We start from the raw sequence: 20866 nt of genomic DNA, 5'->3' as shown, positions 1-20866 counted from the left end.
AGCCCCCCCCCCCAACATTATTTTGGTAGATCTTGAAATAGGTCAACATAGGTTGTTGTGGGGTGCCAACTTGCAAGTTCAATGGAGTAGTTTTAAAATAGTAAATGTTACACGAATATTTTTTGTTAATCTGTCTTTTGGCTCCCTCTGCTGGTGAAAAAAAATAAAGCACGACTCATCTCTTGAATTGCAGTACAGTAGTTACCATATGTATTTTTCTCAAATGAAAACACAACCCACTTCTCTGTAAGGTTAGGAGGAGCTATTGTTCCCTCTACCCAGTGGTTTGTTTGATTTAGCGTCAGACTCAAGATGGGTTATTATTACCTGCCAGCTGTATTTCCCTCAGGGGTGGATTTTAATTTGATGCTTTGACAATGGAAAGGTGCTGACTCACTGTAAACCCTGCATGCTCGACACAACATGCCCCAACATTTTATAAATTTGCAGAACACCTTAGTTATTAGTCACTTCTCAAGTCGGTGTATTACTTGAAAATAATTAAAGCAGTGGGCCTAAACATGTCCAGCTGCCTCGCCCGTCTCTTTTCTCAGCAGCTCATTCAGATTAACACCGTGGTGTGCCCCAAATCAACATGCTCCAGTGCTTCTTTCAGACTCCTACAGGAGAGGTCTGCTAGGTGTTGACCTCACGGGGTGCTTCCAACTGTCGAATCATGGGAAGGTGGTGAGGGAATTTAAACGAAAAGACGGGCCATGAGGAGGTTTGAAGATTATGGTCAGATCCAGTATTTGACAGCCAAGTGTATACGTTTGGCTCGAGACAAAGGTAAGTGGATGTTTTATGACAATGCATTTTATTTGAAAGTGCTTTTCACGGTACAATACTATACAATACATCCTGATTCATATCGCACTTTCACAACAGCTGCAGCCATACCAAAGCGCTTAACAAAACAGGTAACATATAAAGTAAAATAATAAACACAACACATAACATAACACAAAACACAGTTGTGCAATCTTGACCACTTTTCTGCATACACTTTGTTGTTTGAAGCAGGTTGAGATGAAAAGAGAGAATCAAAGTGTCCTTTCACCAGTGGATCAGAGACGTCATGCTCAAAATGTGCACACGTCGGCTACAAGCTAAGTTTCAAAGTCAACAAGAAGCTGACGAAAATAAGAGTTCACTTCTTCTGTCCCATGTAAATCCATTTCAATTCCAAGCGGCGACTCTCAGTTCCAAATATGCAAGACCCTTTGCAACAAAAATTAAGAGTACCGTTCAGAGCTAAATACACACACGTTTTCAAACAAACAAATGTGAAGTAAAGAAAAAACAAAGCATGAAATGAATAGCGAAGGTCAAAATATGTTTAAAACGTTGCGAAGCAGGTGAGTTTAGAGAAATGATTTGAAGGATGGGAGGTCAGTACCGGATGTGTTGAGGTGGGGAGTTCCAGAGAGGGGGGGTGGCGTGAGAGAAGGCTCGGTCCCCCCAGGTTTTTTGCTTAGTCATGGGGATGGCGAAGTGGTTTGCGTTTGAGGAGTGGAGGGTGCGGGGAGGAGAGTATGGGTGAAGAATGTCGGAAAGGTAGGAAGGGGCCTGATTGTGAAAGGCTCTATAGGTGAGTAGGAGGAGTTTCAATGGAATGTTCTGGGGAACGGGGAGCCAGCGGAGGTTTTTAAGGACTGGGGTGAAGTGATTACGGGAGTAGCTGTGGCCGGGCGGCTGCGTTCTGGATGCATTGTAGATTATTCAGGAGTTTAGAGGTTGTACCAAAGAGCAGAGGTCCCCAACCCCCGGGCCGCAGACCAGGACCGGTCCGTGGGTCATTTGGTACTGGGCCACACAGAAAGAATAAAGACCTTACATTAATTAAATTTTTTGGATTGAAGGCACATTTATATGTTACTATAGCAACCGGACAGTGTTGCGGCGAGATTGGACGTTCCTCGTATCATGATTCGTGTTTATTATTATGTTTCGAAAATACCACCGTTTTCTTGCAGTTCATATCATATTATTTGGTTGTATTTATCAGTCACACTTTAAATTATCAGTCCCTGAAAATATTGTCTGACATTAAACCGGTCCGTGGGGAAAAAATGGCTGGGGACCGCAGCCACAGAGGATGCTATTGCAGTGTAGTCGAGGCGGGAGATGATGAAAACGTGGATAAGGCTTTGGGCGGCAGTGAAAGAAGGTGAGGGTTGCAGAAGCAAGAGATGTTCCTAAGGTGGAAGAAAGTAGTTTCGGTGATTTGGGTGATGTGTTGTTCGAAAGAAAGATTATGATTCAAAAGGATGTGTGTGTGTGAGAGAAGGGGATCAGGGTGAAGTTGTCGATAGTTTGGTTAAAATTGGAAGCAGTTTAGGTGTGGGAGTTTGGACCAATGATTAACAGGAGAGATTTTGTGTAGTTGAGAATGAGAAAAAGTTTGTTTGAATCGAGGATTTAATATCAGAAAGACAGTTGGACATGCTGGAGTGGGTTGTTGGGATGATGGAGGCTCAGAGGGAATCGAGCCCTTTCCATTGCTGGTCCCTCTCTCTGGAATGACCGCCCACTGAACATTCAGCAAGGATGAGGAGAAGAGGACCAAGCACAGAGCCCTGGGGGACACTTTAGAGCTGAGGAGAAAGGAGCAATGGAGGCGGCGCAGATATGAGTGAAGGTCAAGGAGGATGACAATGGCAAGTAGGCTAGAGTTGGAGGAGAGGAGGAAGTCAATGGTGATTTTACGGAGGACAATTTCACTGTTGTGTTGTGTCCGAAATCCATTTTGAAAGTGTTCAAAGAGTTCGATATTGTCGAGATGGGCTTTGATTTGGAATGTGTGTGGGTGTGAAAGTTGACATGTTGAGTCAGGCAGTCCAGAGGCCCGGTTGCAGTTGGTGTTGTTGATATGGAGGTTGAAGTCGCCAAGGAGCAAAGTGGACGGTGAGATGAGTGGAAGCTGTGTGACAAAAATCAGAGAAGTTAGAGAGATAACAATACGCCCAAAATAAGTGGGCTGTAATTTATCAAGATTTTAAAGTTTAAATCTATAGTCCAGAAATACATTAATGCTTTGAAAGTAATTCTGTGGTTGAGTGAGCCTTCATGTGGTTGCAGCTGTGTCAGACAGGGAGGTCCTGTTGTTCAGGGAAAAGGAGAAGAAGCTGCAGAATGACCTCCAAGCTGTGGCCGCTCAACTTTTCCACCTGGAGAAGAGCAACATGGAGCTCAGGAGGACACAGGACCAGCTAATCGGCACCATTCACCAGTAGCAGGTGCAGACTGCTTTCGTAAAATAGTCTAAATAATTGTAACATCAGCATCAGGTTGTCCACCTGATTAGATACCCACTCCCTGTGTAGGGATAATTTCTTTGGCTATGACGAGTCATGCATTATTCACTGAAAAATTAAGAGAATGTATATTTTAAAGTAAATCTGTGATGTATTATTCTTTATGAATTTTAGAAGGATGCAAGCCAAAACATTAATCTTTAGCAGTTAAGCTTTTAAAACACAAACTGGGTAGACACAATTTAATAATTAAACAAAAATAACACCAAAGGGAAAAAAACATGTTCATTGTATTGCAGAAAGATATAAAATGAAACTAGCATGGGACGAGGGACAGATACTTTGGGTACTCGTCATGAAATATACAATTGTTGCTGGGTATTGAGGGACTGCCGCAACCCCCCCCCCCCCCAAAAAAAAAAAACACTGCATGCACCACGAGACTGCCAGAGATTTTTATTGATTTCTCTTTACCTTTAAGTGTAATTACATAAAACCTCACATTTTAGCAGATGGGCTCACCAGCAACAACAACATTCACAACAGCCTGGTTTGCTGGCTGGTGAACTAATTGGCGGTTTAATAGATGTTCTAGAGCAGCCCGGTAGTCGAGTAGTTAGCACGTCGACATCACAGTGCGGAGGTACCGGTTCAATTCCAGCTCTGGCCTTTCTGTGTGGAGTTTGCATGTTCTCCCCGGGCCTGCGTGGGTTTTCTCCGGGTCCTCCGGTGTCCTCCCACATTCCCAAAAAGATGCGGGGCAGGCTGATTGAAGACTCAAAATGGTCCCTAGGTGTGAGTGTGGGCACAAATAGTTGTTCGTTTCTGTGTGCCCTGCGATTGGCTGGCAACCGATTCAGGGTGTCCCCCGCCTACTGCCCGAAGACAGCTGGGATCGACTCCAGCACCCCCCGCGACCCTAGTGAGGATCAAGCGGTTCTGAAAATTAATAAATGAATGAATTAGATGTTCTGTTATTTTCCCCTGGCTTCCCTCAGGAATGTGTTCTCTCACCGCTTTTATTTGTTTAGTATACACATGTCAGTGTCAGATTTGCATCTTATTCTGTAATGGTATCACTTTTAAATGACAATGACCCTGATCATGGTCATGTGGTTCTTGCTTTTAGCAATTAGTGTAATTGTTCTTTCCATCCATTTTCTACCACTTATCTGGGATCGGGTGGCAGTGGCAACAGCTTTAACAGGGAGGTCCAGACTTCCCTTTCCCCAGCTACTTGGTTCAGCTCTTCCAGGGGGATCCCAAGGCATTCTCAGGCCATCTGGGAGACATCGTCTCTCCAGCATGTCCTGGGTCGTCAAAATGTGAATGAAGACTGGCAGATATTTCTAATAAAGTGTGGCCAATTGATATTTATCTCTTTCATAGTAATTGTGAGAAATTTCTAATGTGGTCAGTGTCTTCTGAGAAATGAATATTATTAATCTTGAATTATAACATACTGTATGAAGGTAGTTCGAGCAAATTCATTTCAAAAGTGCATACTATCAAACTTGTAGCCCTTCACATTAATCAGTCATCAAGAAGGAGCTTTTAGTTTCAAAAAGGTTGGTGACTCCTGCTCTAGAATGTGTATCTACTCCATCTGTTTATCTATAATCAATCCACCCATCTACTTGTCCACCGATCCATCTACTGTATCCAATGTTTGTACTTTGTAGGAGTTGGTGGAGTTGCTACAGCAGCGTGTGATCATCCTGGCAGGGGAGAGTGAGCATGATGCCGAGCTGCTGCGTCAAGTGTACTCGGAACTGCTGTGCCTCCAGAGCTCCGAGGTGCGGCTGGAGGGCCTGGTGGAGGAGCTGCACTCCAGGGCCCACGGCGGTAACGCACAGAAAGAAGGCCTCCAGGCGGAGCTACAAATGTAAACTATTACAGTGACTGTAATTTCTGCAATGCATCATACTCCGTCCGAGCTGTTTCTAATGTTTTGCCCCTCTTATGTGGTGATCTTAATCTTAGGAACAGATCAAGTAAGAGAATGTGAATACGTACTTATATGTTTTTCATGTCTGTTCGCCAACAGTAAGACGGCGGCGTTGGAGCAGCTTCGTGACGCCAATAAGATGCTGGCGGAGGAGCTGATGGATTTGCGTTTTACACATGAGGAACAGGTTAGCAAAAAAACCCCTTCCATAATAATAAATAAATAACCGCCACTTAGAAATGCCCTTATTTTTCAAACAAAAGCACATTTTTTTTAAAACCACACATCGAGATATCATTTTGGATTAATTTAATGTTTTCATTGGAAAAAAAGCGCATTTTAGAGGAGGGGTCACCAACATGGTTTCCCTGCGAACACTAAGCCCGTGAGTCTCAGGTTTTGCATGATGGCATGATGGAGGACCCCAAAAAGCAGGGAGACAGGAGGAGCAGGGTGGACTGAGCAAAATATGTGAACCCAAAAATACTTGCAGGAGTACACTGGAAAAACTAACTGAAGGATACAAACAAAGTCCTGAAAACCACAAGAAACCAATGGAGCAAAAACCCATGACAGAAACGAAGCATGACAGGGCCACACAGACACACAATGATCCGACCAAAGACTGACAGAACCCAGGGAACTAAATAGGGACGAGAACAGCGGAAGACAAAAAGGGCACATGAGGGAACAAAACCAAATGTAATCTAAACAAAAACATAACAGTGAGGACCACATGAGTCGCTCGCCAGTGTTCAGACATTGTGATTTGCAAGTAGAAAATATAATTTAAATATGCAAACACTGGCAGTATGACATCTTGAACATGATCGGAGTCTGAAAATTAAAACCATCAAGTCTTAAAAATAGCACATTCCAATATAATGAAATTATTCCATTAATACGTATGTAATTGCCCTGCGACTGACTGGCGACCAGTTCGGGGTGTAGTTCGCCTTCCCACCCGAAGTCAACTGGGATAGCACCCCCACGTCCCTGCGTTGATGAAAATGGATGTCTGACCGCATAGAAACACTCTGCATCGCCTCTTTTGTCCAGCAGGTGTCAGGTTTGCCCAACACTATTGTCCTTGTCTTCAGAGACGAGCCCTGCAATGAAGGTTTAAAGTGCAAGTGGTAGTTATTCGTCTTTTGACAAGCTTGAATGCAAGTTCATCCAGGAATGATGAAATGCTACATTAGCAATCAGAGAAATCAGGAAACATTCCGACCCGTCAAGATTTTCTTCTTTAAATTTACACTTGACTCGGACAACTGCAGAGCAGTCAATCAAACCACAAACCGTCCAAAATCCACAATTACCTTTCATTTTATGTGCACAGGCCAAGTCACGTGCATCAGAAAAGTCTCATGTGAACATAAAACTGTATTAAAAAGCTGCTTTTGATGTTGTTGACTACGTTCCGATTACAAATGCAGATTCTAATAATAATAATAATAATAATAATAATAATAATAATAATAATAATGATAATATTCCTGAGGTGAGAGCTCTGCAACGAGAAAATGAGGGTGGTGCGAGGAAGCTCCAGGAGACATTGGAGCAGTTTGAGTGGCTGTGTCATCAACAGCGCTACTGGATGACGCACGTCAAAAGGTGAGATGCAGCCTAAACACAGAGAGGTCAAATGTTCACATATTTTACACATTCCTGGAAAACTGTGTTTTTTTTGGCATTAAAGTACAATGTTGTTCATCATTTTGGATTCAGATGAACCGGAAATTGGGTTTGGCCTCAAATTTAGACAGCAGCTGCTTTACATTCATGGGTAGGCAACTTAGGAAAAGTGCAGTGTTAAAGTTACTAAATACTGCATCAACTCAACTGTACAGTATTTACAGTGCACCGCTGTATAAAAAGTGCTGTACATGGAGCAAAACAATTCATACAATAAATGAATAACAAATAACGTAGAAAGCACAAAAACAGTGAAACAAAAAAAAAATATGCTGAGTCAAAAGCCCAAGAATCAAAAGGAGTTTTAAGACAAGTTTTAAAGATGGTGTCTGAGGGGGCTTGCCGAACATTCAGAAGGAGGCCATTCCAAAGAATGGGACCTGGAACGGAAAAGGCTCCACCCCCTCTGAGCCTCCGCTTAGTTCTCGGTACCTCTAATAGTGTCTGGTCCGCAGACCTGAGGCACAGGGCAGAGGCGGAGGACCTCAGAGGTGGTGAGGCCATTTAAAGATTTGAAAGCAAATAATAGGATCTTAAAAATAACTCTAAAACATAAAGGGAGCCAGTTAAGGGATGCCAGAGGAAGAGTTACAGTATGTGCTCCCTCTTACCAGTACCACTCAAGAGACGAGCAGCAGCATTCTGGACCAACTGGAGACGCTTAGTATTACAGATCATATTGCTATTATAAGGACAAACAGCAAACAGCTTAAGTGATGAGCTGACTCAGCAGTGTTACAAAAAGAAATGGGAGATGAATCTGTTCGCATATTCTTGGCTGACCGTTGCCTTCTGCACATTCCTCCTGCACGATCCTTTTGTTAAACAAAACAGGTTTACTCAAATACATATATCTAACTTAAGAACTTTCACTCATTACAGTCTAAGAAATAATTTTGATCTTGAGCTGACATGATGCTGCAAGGCTCCCGTCGAGTGAGTGCTGGCATTTTTTCACAAAGGTGAGGATATAAGAGATAAATATATACAGTAAGTAGGGATGGACCAATAGTACTAATTTTTGAGAAAATAATGCATTCATCATATTTAGACATGAAAGGTTTTCTCGTGACAGCGACAATATGCATGCAGTGTTGTGAAAGTGCGTTGAATTACAGGAGTTGTCAAAATGGCGATGAGGGTCTGGTACATTGGAGCTTATATCATCGCAAATCTCCTGATGCAAGTCATGCATGCAAGAAAAGGTGGTGATTTCTTTTGCCACTTACATATGACCATCCCGCAACGTTTGGATATAACGGACATTTCTTTGTTTGACCAGACTTTGTTCGCCAAGCTTGTCCATTATTCTGGAACATGCAACATTTTTTTTGAATGGGTGAAACTGTAACAATAAAAATTGATGAGAATAATATGCACAAAATTAACATTTGTCTGAATGCATCCATTTTCTTTTCAGCTTTAAAGACTATATTTTGAAGGAGAGAGAAGGCCTTCTTCAGCAGGTACGCACACAGGAAAATCAGGCGAAACAGTGGAAGAAGTCATGCGATCATGTGCGCCGACACTGCCCCCTAGAGGACCACGACTGCTGTAACAGGTTAGCACAATCAACTTTTACTTGCACTATTCTAGTGTAATCATTCAAACATGACAGCGGACAACAGACAGACAATCACATATCGCGGAGTTTTCCAAAAGGCTACAATATACTTTCTAATGTCTAAAATTAATTTAATTCCCTATTATTCCCTCAGAAGCAGTACATCCTCATGGGACACGAAAGAGGTGACAGTCACGTATGAGGAGCGCCATGAGCAGGTAACAGACACTTTCATTGAGAACCATTTACTGTGAGGGAAAAATAGAATAACATTGAATGTTTTCTCTGGGTTCCTCTCACAATCTAAAAACACGCATCATATGTTCATTGACCACTCCAAATTGTCCATAAATGTGAATTTGAGTGTGAATACTTCTTTGCCTACATGTGCCGTGCAATTGGCCGACAAGCAGTCCAGCTCTCCACCAGGCTACCAGTGAGCTTTACTGTAACCTTGATTCACTCAGAAATAAAATAATTTTATGAGTCGGCGTACAGGGTGGCTCGGTGGTCCAGTGGTTAACGCGTCAACCTCACAGTGCAATTCCTGCTCCCTGTGTGGAGTTTCCATGTTCTCATGTTCTTGTCCGGGCCTGTGTGGGCTTTCTCCGGGTACTCCGGTTTCCTCCCACATTCCAAAAACATGCATGGCATGCTGATTGAACAATCTAAATTGTCCAGAGGTGTGAGTGTGAGCGTGGATGGTTATTCGTCTGTGTGTGCCCTGCGATTGGCTGGCGACCGGTTCAGGATTTCCCCCGCCTACTGCCCGAAGACGGCTGGGATAGGCTCCAGCATGCTCCGCGACGATTATGAGGATAAGCGAATCAGAAAATGGATGGACGGATGTTTATTGTTGTTAGTTTTGAGTACGTCAGCAGTTTGAGTGTCAAATGAAATGAGCAGTAAAAGGTGTCCAGCATGTCGGAAGTGTGAGGAGTTCATCGAGGTGAAGTATCATACAGTGGTGAATGTCCTCTTCTACATGTATGTATGGCAACAGGTAATAAAGAATTTCACTGTACATTTTATTATTTGTGATGGGAAATGTTGAAACTTGAACAACATAGATGTCAAACAGCACCACAAATGATAGTCGGCGCAGTTCAAGCCTTTGGAAAGACTTTTTAACATTAAAGGATTTTTACTTCCCACATCCAACCAAGCCTGTTGTCAATGCATGAATAAACAAAGCCGATAAAAACATGATGGAAGAGATATGTTGAAGTATTATAGTAGCTTGTCTATTCTTGGACAACTGGAAACCAAGAGCAAAACATAAAAAAAAAAAATCTAAATGAGCTACGCTTACCCAAATGATGATTGTCTTTTGGAAGACTTAACAATCATAAAATGACTTTTACTTAGAAAATCCAACAAGCCTGTCATTTGAAGTTTTATTGTTTTTTTTTCTTTCCCAAAAGCATAGAGAAATATGGTAGGATACCCAAAGAGAGAGATATTCAAGCATTTAACCAGTCTATGCTTGGACAATTAACGCTGAAGACCAGTAATGAACCCCAAAAAATCTGAGCGACATTGAGTTCAATGGAAGATGATTGTCTTTTGGAAGACTTTTATGATCATAAAATGACTTCTACTTGGAAAATCCGAACCCAGCTGTCGTTTAGACATGGAAAAAAAAAAACATTTCAAAACATAGTGGAAGACTCAAAGACCAAAATGTTCCAGAATATTAAAAGAACTGGCCGGCAAAGACAACAGACCAGTGGAGAATGTCTGGGTTTTGGTTGTGGGAATGTAATAGAAGACTTTAAAAAAACAGCGCTAATATTCCGAGGCGGAGCGTTGCCTAACCTAAAAGCGTTCTTTGATACTTTGCCGGCATTGGAATCTCTTCATAGCTTTTATGCTAATCAAGATTTAGCATATGACTGGCAGTGGTGGGAAGTAGCAAAGCACTCGAGTAATACCGGTACTTTTTACTCGTACTCCCTTCAATTAAAAAAGTCTGCACTTTCTACCCCTTTGCACAACTAAGCTTGTTATCTTTTTCAACCTCCTCCATATGACAACACAACATATCCAAATTGAATATTTAATATACATTGAATAAACAAACCGATTCAAAGTCACTTTCTTCCCCAGAGCAATCATTGCTCCGAACAAAGAATAACAACACTACCTCCAACAACGTGCAGCATCTGTAAGCAGCTAACACGTGCAATACTAACAAGTGGCACTGAACTGCACTTGGGGACAGAAAAACCTCTGCCGGCAGCAGTGCTGACAGCTTACAAAAGCCGCAACGCCTAAGCTGTCAAATGCTGATGGCCTCACGTCTGTCCGAACAATACCTGACACAAAATATGTAAAAGTCATCCAAAAAAAAAAGAAGCTCAAGTAAAAATTCAGATAAACTACTACGACAAAGTTTGTACTTTGCTACTTCCCACCACTGCTGATCGTGGCACATTTCTTTCGGCTCCCCCTCCTTCATGATTTATTCATTTATTTCCATTAGTTGTAAATACAAATAGACACCAGTGATAAATGTGCATTTGATCACCGACAAACACATAGAAGCAAAAGACGGTCGAGCCAACCGCTAATAGAAGGCATGTGTGTTATATCATCATGTCTGGAAATAAACATTCTCCTATTATTTTTGCGAACACACACAACACACAACTATGAAGTGGAACTTTAGCACTGACGCTAAAGCTAACACACAAGACCGGTCGAGCAGGTGATCCGAGGTCACGGTTGCGTCAGACTTATTATTCCAAGCCAAGACAACATGATTCTTGAAAGTGTTATCTTAAGGTCACATTACGACACCGCGTTCCTTTAAAGGTCGGTACGTAAATAAAGACGAGGAGTCTAGGAGGACTTTTGATTATTTTCTTTTTTTCTGGACCATCCTTCAACTACAAAGGGGCTTTCGGAGACGTCTGGAACGCGACGACTCGCAAATCTCGGAGGGTGGGGTTGAAATTTAAAACACGGAGATATTCATCTTAGGACGGCTGTCAATTATCCCGCGCATTTGTTGTGCAGCCAAAACCCAGTCGGAGTCCAATCTTTTCGTTTGTGCCGTTTGCGGGGCAGCTTTTGATTGAAACACTTGAATACGGCACAAAAAATTCTCAAAGGCATTCACACAACAACAGTGACTGAAAAATGACTTTGTGTTGATTTTTGTTTGTTTGGGGGGTTTTTGTATTAAAAGCTAATGTTGGAATCTCAAAATTTTTGATAGACATTGTCATGCCGATGTGTGTTGCCCGCTTGAGTTGTCAGGCTTTGATTTTCGGGCACTGAAGTCACATCAGCACCTCCTGGTGTGAATTCCACACCATCTTTCCAAGACAGCACAGATGACTAATAACAAGCACGGGATGCTGATTTGCCAAAAAGCCTTTATGCTCCATCCTCCACACCTCTTACGCTGGCTCTGCCGTGCATTTGCGTGGGATAATAATTTAGATTGAGTGCAGATGATGTTTTTTTTTTTTGATGATAGAAAGACAATCTTGCTGGAGGAACAGGGACCGCTGGAGGGAAAACGCGAGGATGTAAGACAATTCCAGCTGATTTTGAGACCAGTAAGGCTCATCAGAAGACCAACGCAACCTGTTCCAGGAGCATTTTTGACTTGTAATTGGAAATAAATGAATCCCTCAGAGGGTTGTCTAAATCTTTTGTGTGTTGGTAAATATCATCAGGTGTGCAACAGGAAATTATCCAATTTCAGCTCAATTGGTGCAAAAATGATGACCAAACTTTATTCGTTTTTCTACAGACGGCTTATTATTCATGACTTGTGCTAATCCCTTCGAGGGGGCTAATTTTCAACATCGTAAATGCTTTAGAGGGATCTCTTTCAAGATAGATGGTCCTTTGTCATATATATATTGGATCAATACATGAACGAAGCACAGAAGGGCATTGGTAGGGATACCAGAGGAGCCAAACATCAGCTCCTGGTTGACAGAACAGTCGCACAAGACTGCAGGTCCCGACATACCAACCTGTGCACAGCTTGGATTGATTACAAGAAAGCCTATGACTCGATGCCACATACATGGATCACTGAATGCTTGGAATAAGGTGAACAGGACCCTAAGAGCCTTCGTTGCGAACTCGATGAGGATGTGGAAAACCACACTTGAAGCCAATGGCAAGCCACTTACCCAAGTGTCCATCAAATGTGGCATATACCAAGGTGATGCACTCTCCCCACTGCTGTTCTGCATAGGACTGAACCCCCTAAGCCAAGTAATCACCAAGACAGGCTATGGATACCGCCTCAGAAAAGGAGCTACAATCAGTCACCTCCTCTACATGGATGACTTAAAGCTGTATGCTAAGAGCGAAAGGGACATAGATTCCCTGATCCACACAACCAGTATCTACAGCAGCGACATCGGGATGTCATTCGGGCTTGAGAAATGTAGTCGGATGGTGACTAAGAGAGGAAAGGTAGTCCGCACTGAAGGGGTCTCACTCCCTGAAGGAACAATAGCAGACATTGAGGACAGCTACAAGTACCTTGGTATACCACAAGCCAATGGCAACCTCGAACTGGCAACAAGGAAAGCGGCTACGGCCAAATACCTCCAGCGAGTGAGGCAAGTCCTAAGAAGCCAGCTCAATGGCAAGAATAAGACCCGGGCAATAAACAGCTATGCCCTGCCAGTGATCAGATACCCTGCAGGAATAATAAGGTGGCCAAAGGAAGAGATTCAGACCACGGACGTTAAGACCCGAAAGCTCCTAACCATGCATGGAGGGTTCCATCCCAAATCCAGCACCCTGAGACTGTACGCAAGCCGAAAGGAAGGAGGCCGGGGACTAGTGAGTGTGAGAGCCACTGTCCAGGATGAAACATCCAAGCTCCATGAATACATCAAGGAGAAGGCTCCAACGGATGACGTACTCAGAGAATGTCTCAGACAATGGGGAACAGAAGATGAGGCGCTGGAAGAGGGACCATCATGGGAGGACAAGCCCCTACACGGGATGTACCACCGGACCATAACTGAAGTGGCTGATCTCAAGAAGTCCTATCAGTGGATAGAGAGGGCTGGCCTGAAGGACAGCACAGAGGCACTCATCCTGGCTGCTCAGGAGCAGGCCTTGAGCACCAGAGCCATCGAGGCCCAGATATACCACACCAGACTACCCAAGGTGTAGGTTGTGCAAAGAGGCACCTGAGACGATCCAACACATAACTGCAGGGTGTAAGATGCTGGCAGGGAAAGCCTACATGGAACGCCATAACCAGGTGGCTGGCATAGTCTACCGAAACATCTGTGCGGAGTATGGACTGGAAACCCCAAGGTCAAAATGGGAAACACCTCCGAAGGTGGTGGAGAATGACAGAGCGAAGATCCTGTGGGACTTCCAGATCCAGACTGACAAGATGGTAATGGCGAACCAACCAGATATCGTGATCATAGATAAAGGGCAGAGGAAAGCCGTTGTAGTGGATGTAGCGGTCCCAAGTGATGGAAACATCAGGAAGAAGGAACATGAGAAACTCGAGAAATACCAAGGGCTCAGAGAGGAGCTGGAGAGAGCCTGGAAGGTAAAGGTGACAGTCGTGCCTGTGGTGGTCGGAGCACTCGGGGCAGTGACCCCCAAAGTAGATGAGTGGTTGCAACAGATCCCGGGAACAACATCGGACATCTCAGTCCAGAAATGTGCAGTGCTGGGAACAGCAAGGATACTGCGCAGAACCCTCAAGCTTCCTGGCCTCTGGTAGAGGACCCGAGCTGAATGAGGGACGGACACCACCCGAGGGGTGAGATGAGGATTTATATATATATACACACAACATTTGAGTGTGTCTTTCTCATTGTTTGGGTCAGGCGTGGGCTGATAATAGATTCTGACAGTATGAATCTGATCACTGAGCAAAGGTATTGCGGTATCACAGTATTAAAATTGCAGCTCGAAAAAAGGCCTTTTTCTTAAAATTTGGGGAGATTAATGCTGCAATTTTTAAAAATGTCATCAATATAGAAAATGCTTGGTCAAATAAATAAATAAATAAATAAATAAATAATATAAATAAATGTCAACATTCTTCTGTATTAATTCTTCTTAATAAGTCACAGTGTCCCATAACCGGCCAGCTACAGTATTTTTACACTCATGTTGTCCTAGGGGCTAAGCAGTACCCACTGGCACTTTTTTTGAAATAGATTTTTTTTAGGACATTACACATGAATCAACAGAGCAAAAAGGCATCCATGTTTTCACAGTGTCTCTCTCATCTTGCTCCCTTCTCCTCCTCTGTACTGACCCTTCCCTTCTCTGCTCGCTGAGGAGAAAAAATAAAGTTAATAGGAGGCAATTAACTTTTGCTCAACTCTGGAAGCATCGAGTCATATTTTTCCCAGATTAGAAGTTTCCTCCCAAAAAGAAAAGAAGAGCTCACAGCCAGTCTTCGCAGTTATCAAAATCACGGATAAATGTCAAACCGATAACCGGCCCGGGCCTACAAAGGGTTTTACATTCACTTTTTCCAATTTTTGGACCATTTTCCTTTGAATTCAAATTTGTAGTCCTATTGAAAAGGAAGCCATATTAGAGACACATAAATGTATTGAAAGTTAAGCGATTAGAGCACATTTTCAAACCGGCATCTTGGTAACATTTATAATAGTCATCGCGAGGCAGCCCCACTGAGCCCCAGCCTATGACATATTGCTGACTGTAAGGGGACCTTTGATCGTGCATCAACTTCAAAGTCTTCCAACGTCTCTCCGCGGCTTCAAACGCTGAAACGAGGAAATTGACGTTGACACAAATACTATCTCACATTCAGGTGCTTACATGCCAAACAGTTGTAGCACCGCTTCTGCGCGCAACCTCAACCCTACCGTATAGTCATGAGCGCGATTTATGTTCACTCCGTCATTTGGACTTTCCTGAAGTTTTCACCACATTAAAATCCTCGCTGACATCAAAGCTGACTTTCGTAAATCTCAGAGATGTTGACTGAACTGAGTGTGTAAGTAATTACCTCTGGGTTGAGGATTTGTTTTCTTGGTGTTTTACTCGTTTCTTTGATTTTATGCCTGTCTGACATTGTGGGAATTTTTTGCTTGATAAGACTGAGTCCAAATTTTTCCTGAAGCCTGATGCGGCTACTCATGTGTTGCTGAAAAGTGAAGGACAGGCAGATTGATCCAGATTGCGATAATGTCAGCTCCAGCATTGGCGTTGATAGTCATTGAGATCAATGTAATTACATCAATGCTGTGGTTTAGTTACTCTTTACCAGAAGCAAATATGGGGTGTTACAAAATAATGTCAAATAATTCACTGAAATGAATGGAAGTGCCATTAATTCGTTCCAACCACCGAGAAATCACCAACATAAAATTGTAACTTGTTTTTTTTTAGACAAGAAAAAAATGCGCTCAAATGTATTCTACTTGAAAAACATATTAATAAACATAGACTTGATTTCCTGCATTCTGTGCAGCTCCTTTTGGTGTACGTACCTTGGGCACCAGGGAGCAGTCTAATGCACATCCTGTATATGTCATACATATTTGCAAAGACAAGTCACAATTGCTCCAGAGCAGGGGTCCCCAAACTATGGCCCGCGGGCACATTTGACCTATCCCTCTAACCCTCCTGTTGTCCTCGGGTCAAAATGACCCATCACTGTGTTAAAAACGCCCCCAAAACCCCCCAAATGATAAAATTTTAACTTGAAATTTTATGAATTTTCCTAGATTGTCCCCAACTGCAGAAAAATTGAAATGTTTTTATTCACATTTCCACGGAAGCTGTACAAAAAAAAGTACAAAGATGGTCTTCGGGGCAAAAATGACACATGACGCAAATAGGGTTAAAACAAGGTCACAAAGTTATTTACACACCATAGAATGTTTCAGTGTTTTAGTTGTGTCTCAGATCAATTAATAGAACACGTGAACAAGACGGTAGCAGAATAAACAAGACAAGATAGGTGGCGTTCTCGTAGATGGCAGAACTCTTTTTTTGTGGCTTTCAAGGGGCTATAAAGAGAGAGAGTTGTTTAGTTATTATTTGTTTCCTGTTTTTTCTGTGAAGAACTCAGAAAGGGTTATTTAGTTATTATTTATTTAATTAATAGTGTTATTATTTGTTTCCTGACTCTTTTTTCTGTAAAGAACCTGGAAAGGGTTCTTTGGTTATGTGTGGCTTTCTGGGAAACAATCAATTTTTTAAGCTCCCCTACGATCGTTGATGTTACAAACTGACACCATCAGAGAAGGGAAAAGTTATGTGGCCCTCACAGGAAAAAGTTTGGGGACCCCTGCTCCAGAGAGTAAAGATACATGCCCATAAGTAGAGATGTCTGTCAACATGTGTCGCTACACAGTTTATGTTCAAATATCCGTTCCATAAAGGTGTCACGTCGCAACATCACTGCTAGTTTAAACAGCACATCTCTGATGTTTTGCATCGTGTGTTAACATGAAGTTAGCGGACTCTTGTCAGACAGATTTACACGGTACATTTACGCGCACACAATGTGTTATTCCCTTTATGCTAAATTTAATTTGACAATAATTGTCCACTGAGAATGACAATACAGTAAACAGTTTCCATCAAGAACTTGGCCTCTTTTATGAAGACTCATTCACTCGATGTCAAAGTCTGTCAAAGATTGCTGTTTGTTGAATTGTTGAACACCCTATGGTGCTTGTATCTTAAACTCAACTCAAGACAAAACAATGGTTGGGTGTCGGCTCGTGCCTTGAAAAGCTAAAGGTGCTAATGTAGCCTTGTATACAGTATATACTGTAACTGAGGCCAATAAGAAGCCTCTACACCACTGTGCTGCCTAATCCTGATGTTATTTATTTATTTATGTATTAAATTAGCATTAAGTGATCAATCTTAGCAATTTCATGTGTTGCGGAAGAGCTTTTTTTTTGCCGGGGTTACAGACAGTCTTCACCACAAATGCATTTGTTTTCCAAATCATCTGTAAGCCATTTATTTTTAGAGTCAAGTTTAGATAATTGAGATGAAAGTATTTTGGTCTCATATTGTGTCCTATATCTACAGTTTAGAATACGAATAAAGGCATTGCTATATTTTTTTTGGTGTTGTCCCCCTCCCCACCCACATAGCTCTTGGCGACAGGGCTCCCTCACAAATAGTCGGGGCTTACTGTTATGGTTTTTAAACTGACTTTAACTACCGGAAAGTGAAGAAGTTACTAAACCTGAACTTTTCCTTCTATAAAGTTAATCTAAGCCTTTTGGAAACAAGGCATTGAACAGTCATTCCAGGTTGTCAAATGCACTATTTTCCTAACCCGGTCACCCGCTGGACTTTCTCTGCCTGCCTCCTGCCAGCTTTTTATTGAAATGTTGCACGTGAAGCTAAAGATGTTTTGCTGGAATCCTAAATGAGGAAGCTGCTTGCTTTTATGAGAACATAAATTTGCAAGCAAAGGCCGCGTCGGCCCATCTTCTCGGCACCTATTGGCACATATGTGATGCGCGCATGTTTCTTATTTCGAGTTCCCGTCACGCGCGCATATTTTCTGTTTCATTGTTTTTGATCATCTTCACTCATAGTTTATTATTTTGCCCTCAGGCGGGAAGTCCTTTCAACAGATATCAAAAACCTCCTTGAAGATGGAAAAAGTCTGCAGGCGGGACTCCTCTTCTTTTGCATACCCCAGTGTGGAATAAAGTGGTAAAGCGACAGAGGTGAACAAAATTGCTACAATTTGGAGGTCAAAGGTCAAACTATCACCCTATTGTGGCATCAGATGCCACAATAAATGAGACTCATTGATATAATAAAGTGTCTGAAGACAGTAGTTTGGCTTGATTTTATTTTTATGACACAGTGGCTAACTCCTTTCGATAAGCAAAACCAGAGAGAAAAATATATCAAGAACAATGATAAAGCCATATGTTTTGGGGGAAAAAATGTCAAGCATTATTTTGTACTTTTCTGAAATAATCATAAAAAGTAATGATGTTGTCACATTAAGAGCATTTATTGTTTTGTGAATAAAGCGAGCATACTATGAAAATAATTGCACTTTTAAAACTAAAAGTGAGAGATTTTTTTTCAAGGACAGGGGTGACAAAAATAATGGCATGTTAGAATACTTTTTTTTCAATGGAAAAACATTGTCAGATGACAAGTAGAATGCTTACTTACAGTAGACCCGTTTCTTCATAAAAAGTTAAAAAAATTCCTCCTTTTGAGGGAAACAAATCATACTATAAGAATAATGGCATATATATTTTCTAAATAATAGTAAAATTTTCCCTAGGTGTGAGTGTGAGTGCGAATGGTTGTTCGTCTCTGTGTGCCCTGCGATTGGCTGGCAACCGATTCAGGGTGTCCCCTGCCTACTGCCCGGAGACAGCTGGGATAGGCTCCAGCACCCCCCGCGACCCTAGTGAGGATCAAGCAGTTCTGAAAATTAATAAATGAATGAATGAATGAATAGTAACATTTCTTTCCCAAAGAAAAAATCCATTACAAAAATGATGGCATGTTCTTTTCATAACAGCCATGTTTTTTAGAGTACCGTTAAGTAAAGTCACAATAGTTCAGGAGAAAAATGTTGCTTTGTTTTTGAGTCTTAAGTTGTCAAGTTGTTTTCCAAGAATAGGGTTGTAATTTTCAATAATAAAGTATGATTGCAGTAAACATAGAACAAGAAAACAAACCTTTCTCTTCAGTGAAATATATAACTTTATTCTGGTATATTTATGAATATATATATTCTGTTATATTTGATGTTTCCCACATAGGCCATTGTTAAAATGTTACCTAAAACATTATCTGTAAATTAATTTTTGTTCGTTTGGAAACATAATTCCCGTATCATTATTTGCTTTGGGGTGAAAAAAATGTCTTACAAGTCCAACTTTTTTTAACTACAGAATGTATTGCTGTACCTTCCAGACAATTTTCTGCACGAACAAATAACACAAATGCATGAATGTTCACACATTCCCATTACGTGCCAGAGCCTCTTCACATGAGTCATGTGTTCCTGTAATTCCATTTTCCTCCCACATTCCAAAAACATGCATGGCAGGCTGACTGAACACTCAAAATTGTCCCTAGGTGTGAGTGTGAGCGCGGATAGTTGTTTGTCTATGTGTGCCTTTGCATACCCCAGTGTGGAATAAAGTGTGGCTGGCAACCAGTTCAGAGTGTACCCTGCCTATTGCCAAAGACAGCCGGTGTTATGTCTGTCTGTTTTGTTTTCAGGCCCAGCTGGAGTGAAGGGCGTTTCCCTCCAGCAGGCGCACCTGTTCAGCGTTTACCAATTAAGCTTGCTATGTATTTAATGACTGCCAAGCTGCCTGGTCTCTTGTCGGATTATTGACCTTGCTTGCTGCAGTGCTTCAAGTGTTGTTTTCTAGACCTCTCGATACCCTCCAATGTTGCTCTCGGTAGGCATAGATTCTTGTATGTAAATATTTGTATTTTTTCTTGTTGCTTTTGATCTTTGGCTTCACGTTATTGGCTTCTTGACATTTTGTTTGTATATTCTTGGGGTTTCCTAGTACCTTGCCCTTTGCCAGCGCTTTTGTTTATGCATTGTTTCTCCAGGCTCCTTGTGACCAGCAATTTCTGTTTGTACTTGTCGGTCCGTTTCACACTTTGTCTGAGCCTGCATTTCTGTAATCCAAAAACATTATTCGGTTTGGTCCACAACTGGGATAGGTTCAAGTTTGCCCCTGCGGTCGTTATGAGGATAAGCGGATTAGAAATTGGATGGATGAACGGATGGTTTCAGAAAGCTTACATTTCTTGAAGCTTCACATGCTCTTGAAACCACTTGCTGGCCATTTGTATAATCACAGGTAACAGAAGCTTAACCACACACTGTGTGATGCACTGATGCATAGATGATGTTTGTTTCTATTCTGCCTCTTGGAAATGACTCAGAATTAAAAAAAAAAGTGCAACGAAACAGTTCCTCAACATAAAGTGTATTGTGTATGCCCTTTCACATTGTACCGAAGTAAATTGGGATATCGTATTTTTTTTCCTTCCCAGTGAGAATTTTGTTCTTGTACTGAATTTCCTTGGAAATCTTACCAAAGAATGAAATAAAAAGTGCATTTTATAAATTAACATGTGTCTCAAATAACAGAGCATACCCCATGCTGAGGTGCATCTCCTCTCGACCAAGGTGAAAGAAGTACGGTCAACTGAGGATGCCGCCAGCACCTACGGATTCGTATTTGTCTGAATTATGTGTATATTTGCGTAGCCAAATTATCTCCAACTTAATTGAAGGACCCCTCCGTGAGCCGTCACCTTACTGTGGTGGAGGGGTTTGCGTGTCCCAATGATCCTAGGAGCTAAGTTGTCTGGGGCTTTATGCCCCTGGCAGGGCCACCCATGGCAAACAGGTTCTAGGTGAGGGGCCAG

The 20866-nt window shown here is 42.0% G+C and overlaps 1 protein-coding gene and 1 long non-coding RNA gene across 3 annotated transcripts; one reads left to right on the top strand and one right to left on the bottom strand.

Moving 5' to 3' along the window:
• Positions 1 to 27: 27 nt before the first annotated feature.
• Positions 28 to 18193, top strand: LOC127597662 (uncharacterized). Of its 2 annotated transcripts, XM_052060874.1 has the most exons (8): positions 304 to 789; positions 3082 to 3239; positions 4940 to 5142; positions 5305 to 5392; positions 6710 to 6822; positions 8324 to 8464; positions 8622 to 8685; positions 18047 to 18193. In XM_052060874.1, exons 4-8 carry the CDS (start codon positions 5345 to 5347, stop codon positions 18083 to 18085), a joined length of 405 nt encoding a protein of 134 aa, XP_051916834.1. In that variant the 5' UTR covers positions 304 to 789; positions 3082 to 3239; positions 4940 to 5142; positions 5305 to 5344; the 3' UTR covers positions 18086 to 18193. The 2 variants fall into 2 exon arrangements, with proteins under 2 accessions (XP_051916826.1, XP_051916834.1); XM_052060866.1 differs by lacking the exons at positions 3082 to 3239; positions 18047 to 18193 and adding an exon at positions 11955 to 12116 and having other exon boundaries at positions 28 to 789.
• LOC127597786 (uncharacterized) lies at positions 728 to 1549 on the bottom strand. Its single transcript, XR_007961754.1, has 2 exons — positions 1400 to 1549; positions 728 to 1221 (listed from the first exon to the last, which is right to left on the bottom strand). It is a non-coding gene; the product is annotated as an uncharacterized LOC127597786 (long non-coding RNA).
• Positions 18194 to 20866: the final 2673 nt, after the last annotated feature.

This window comes from Hippocampus zosterae, chromosome 1 (genome assembly GCF_025434085.1).
Source record: "Hippocampus zosterae strain Florida chromosome 1, ASM2543408v3, whole genome shotgun sequence".
NCBI lineage: Eukaryota > Metazoa > Chordata > Actinopteri > Syngnathiformes > Syngnathidae > Hippocampus > Hippocampus zosterae.
This window is presented reverse-complemented; position numbering and strand designations above follow the sequence as displayed.

Excerpts from the sequence above, each read along its gene's own strand:
- LOC127597662 (XM_052060866.1), top strand. The coding sequence starts at position 5,345 with ATGCTGGCGGAGGAGCTGATGGATTTGCGTTTTACACATGAGGAACAG. Across the intron at positions 5,393-6,709 it reads GTTTTACACATGAGGAACAG|GTGAGAGCTCTGCAACGAGA; the intron begins GTTAGCAAAAAA and ends AATATTCCTGAG. Across the intron at positions 8,686-11,954 it reads ATGAGGAGCGCCATGAGCAG|AAAGACAATCTTGCTGGAGG; the intron begins GTAACAGACACT and ends TTTTGATGATAG.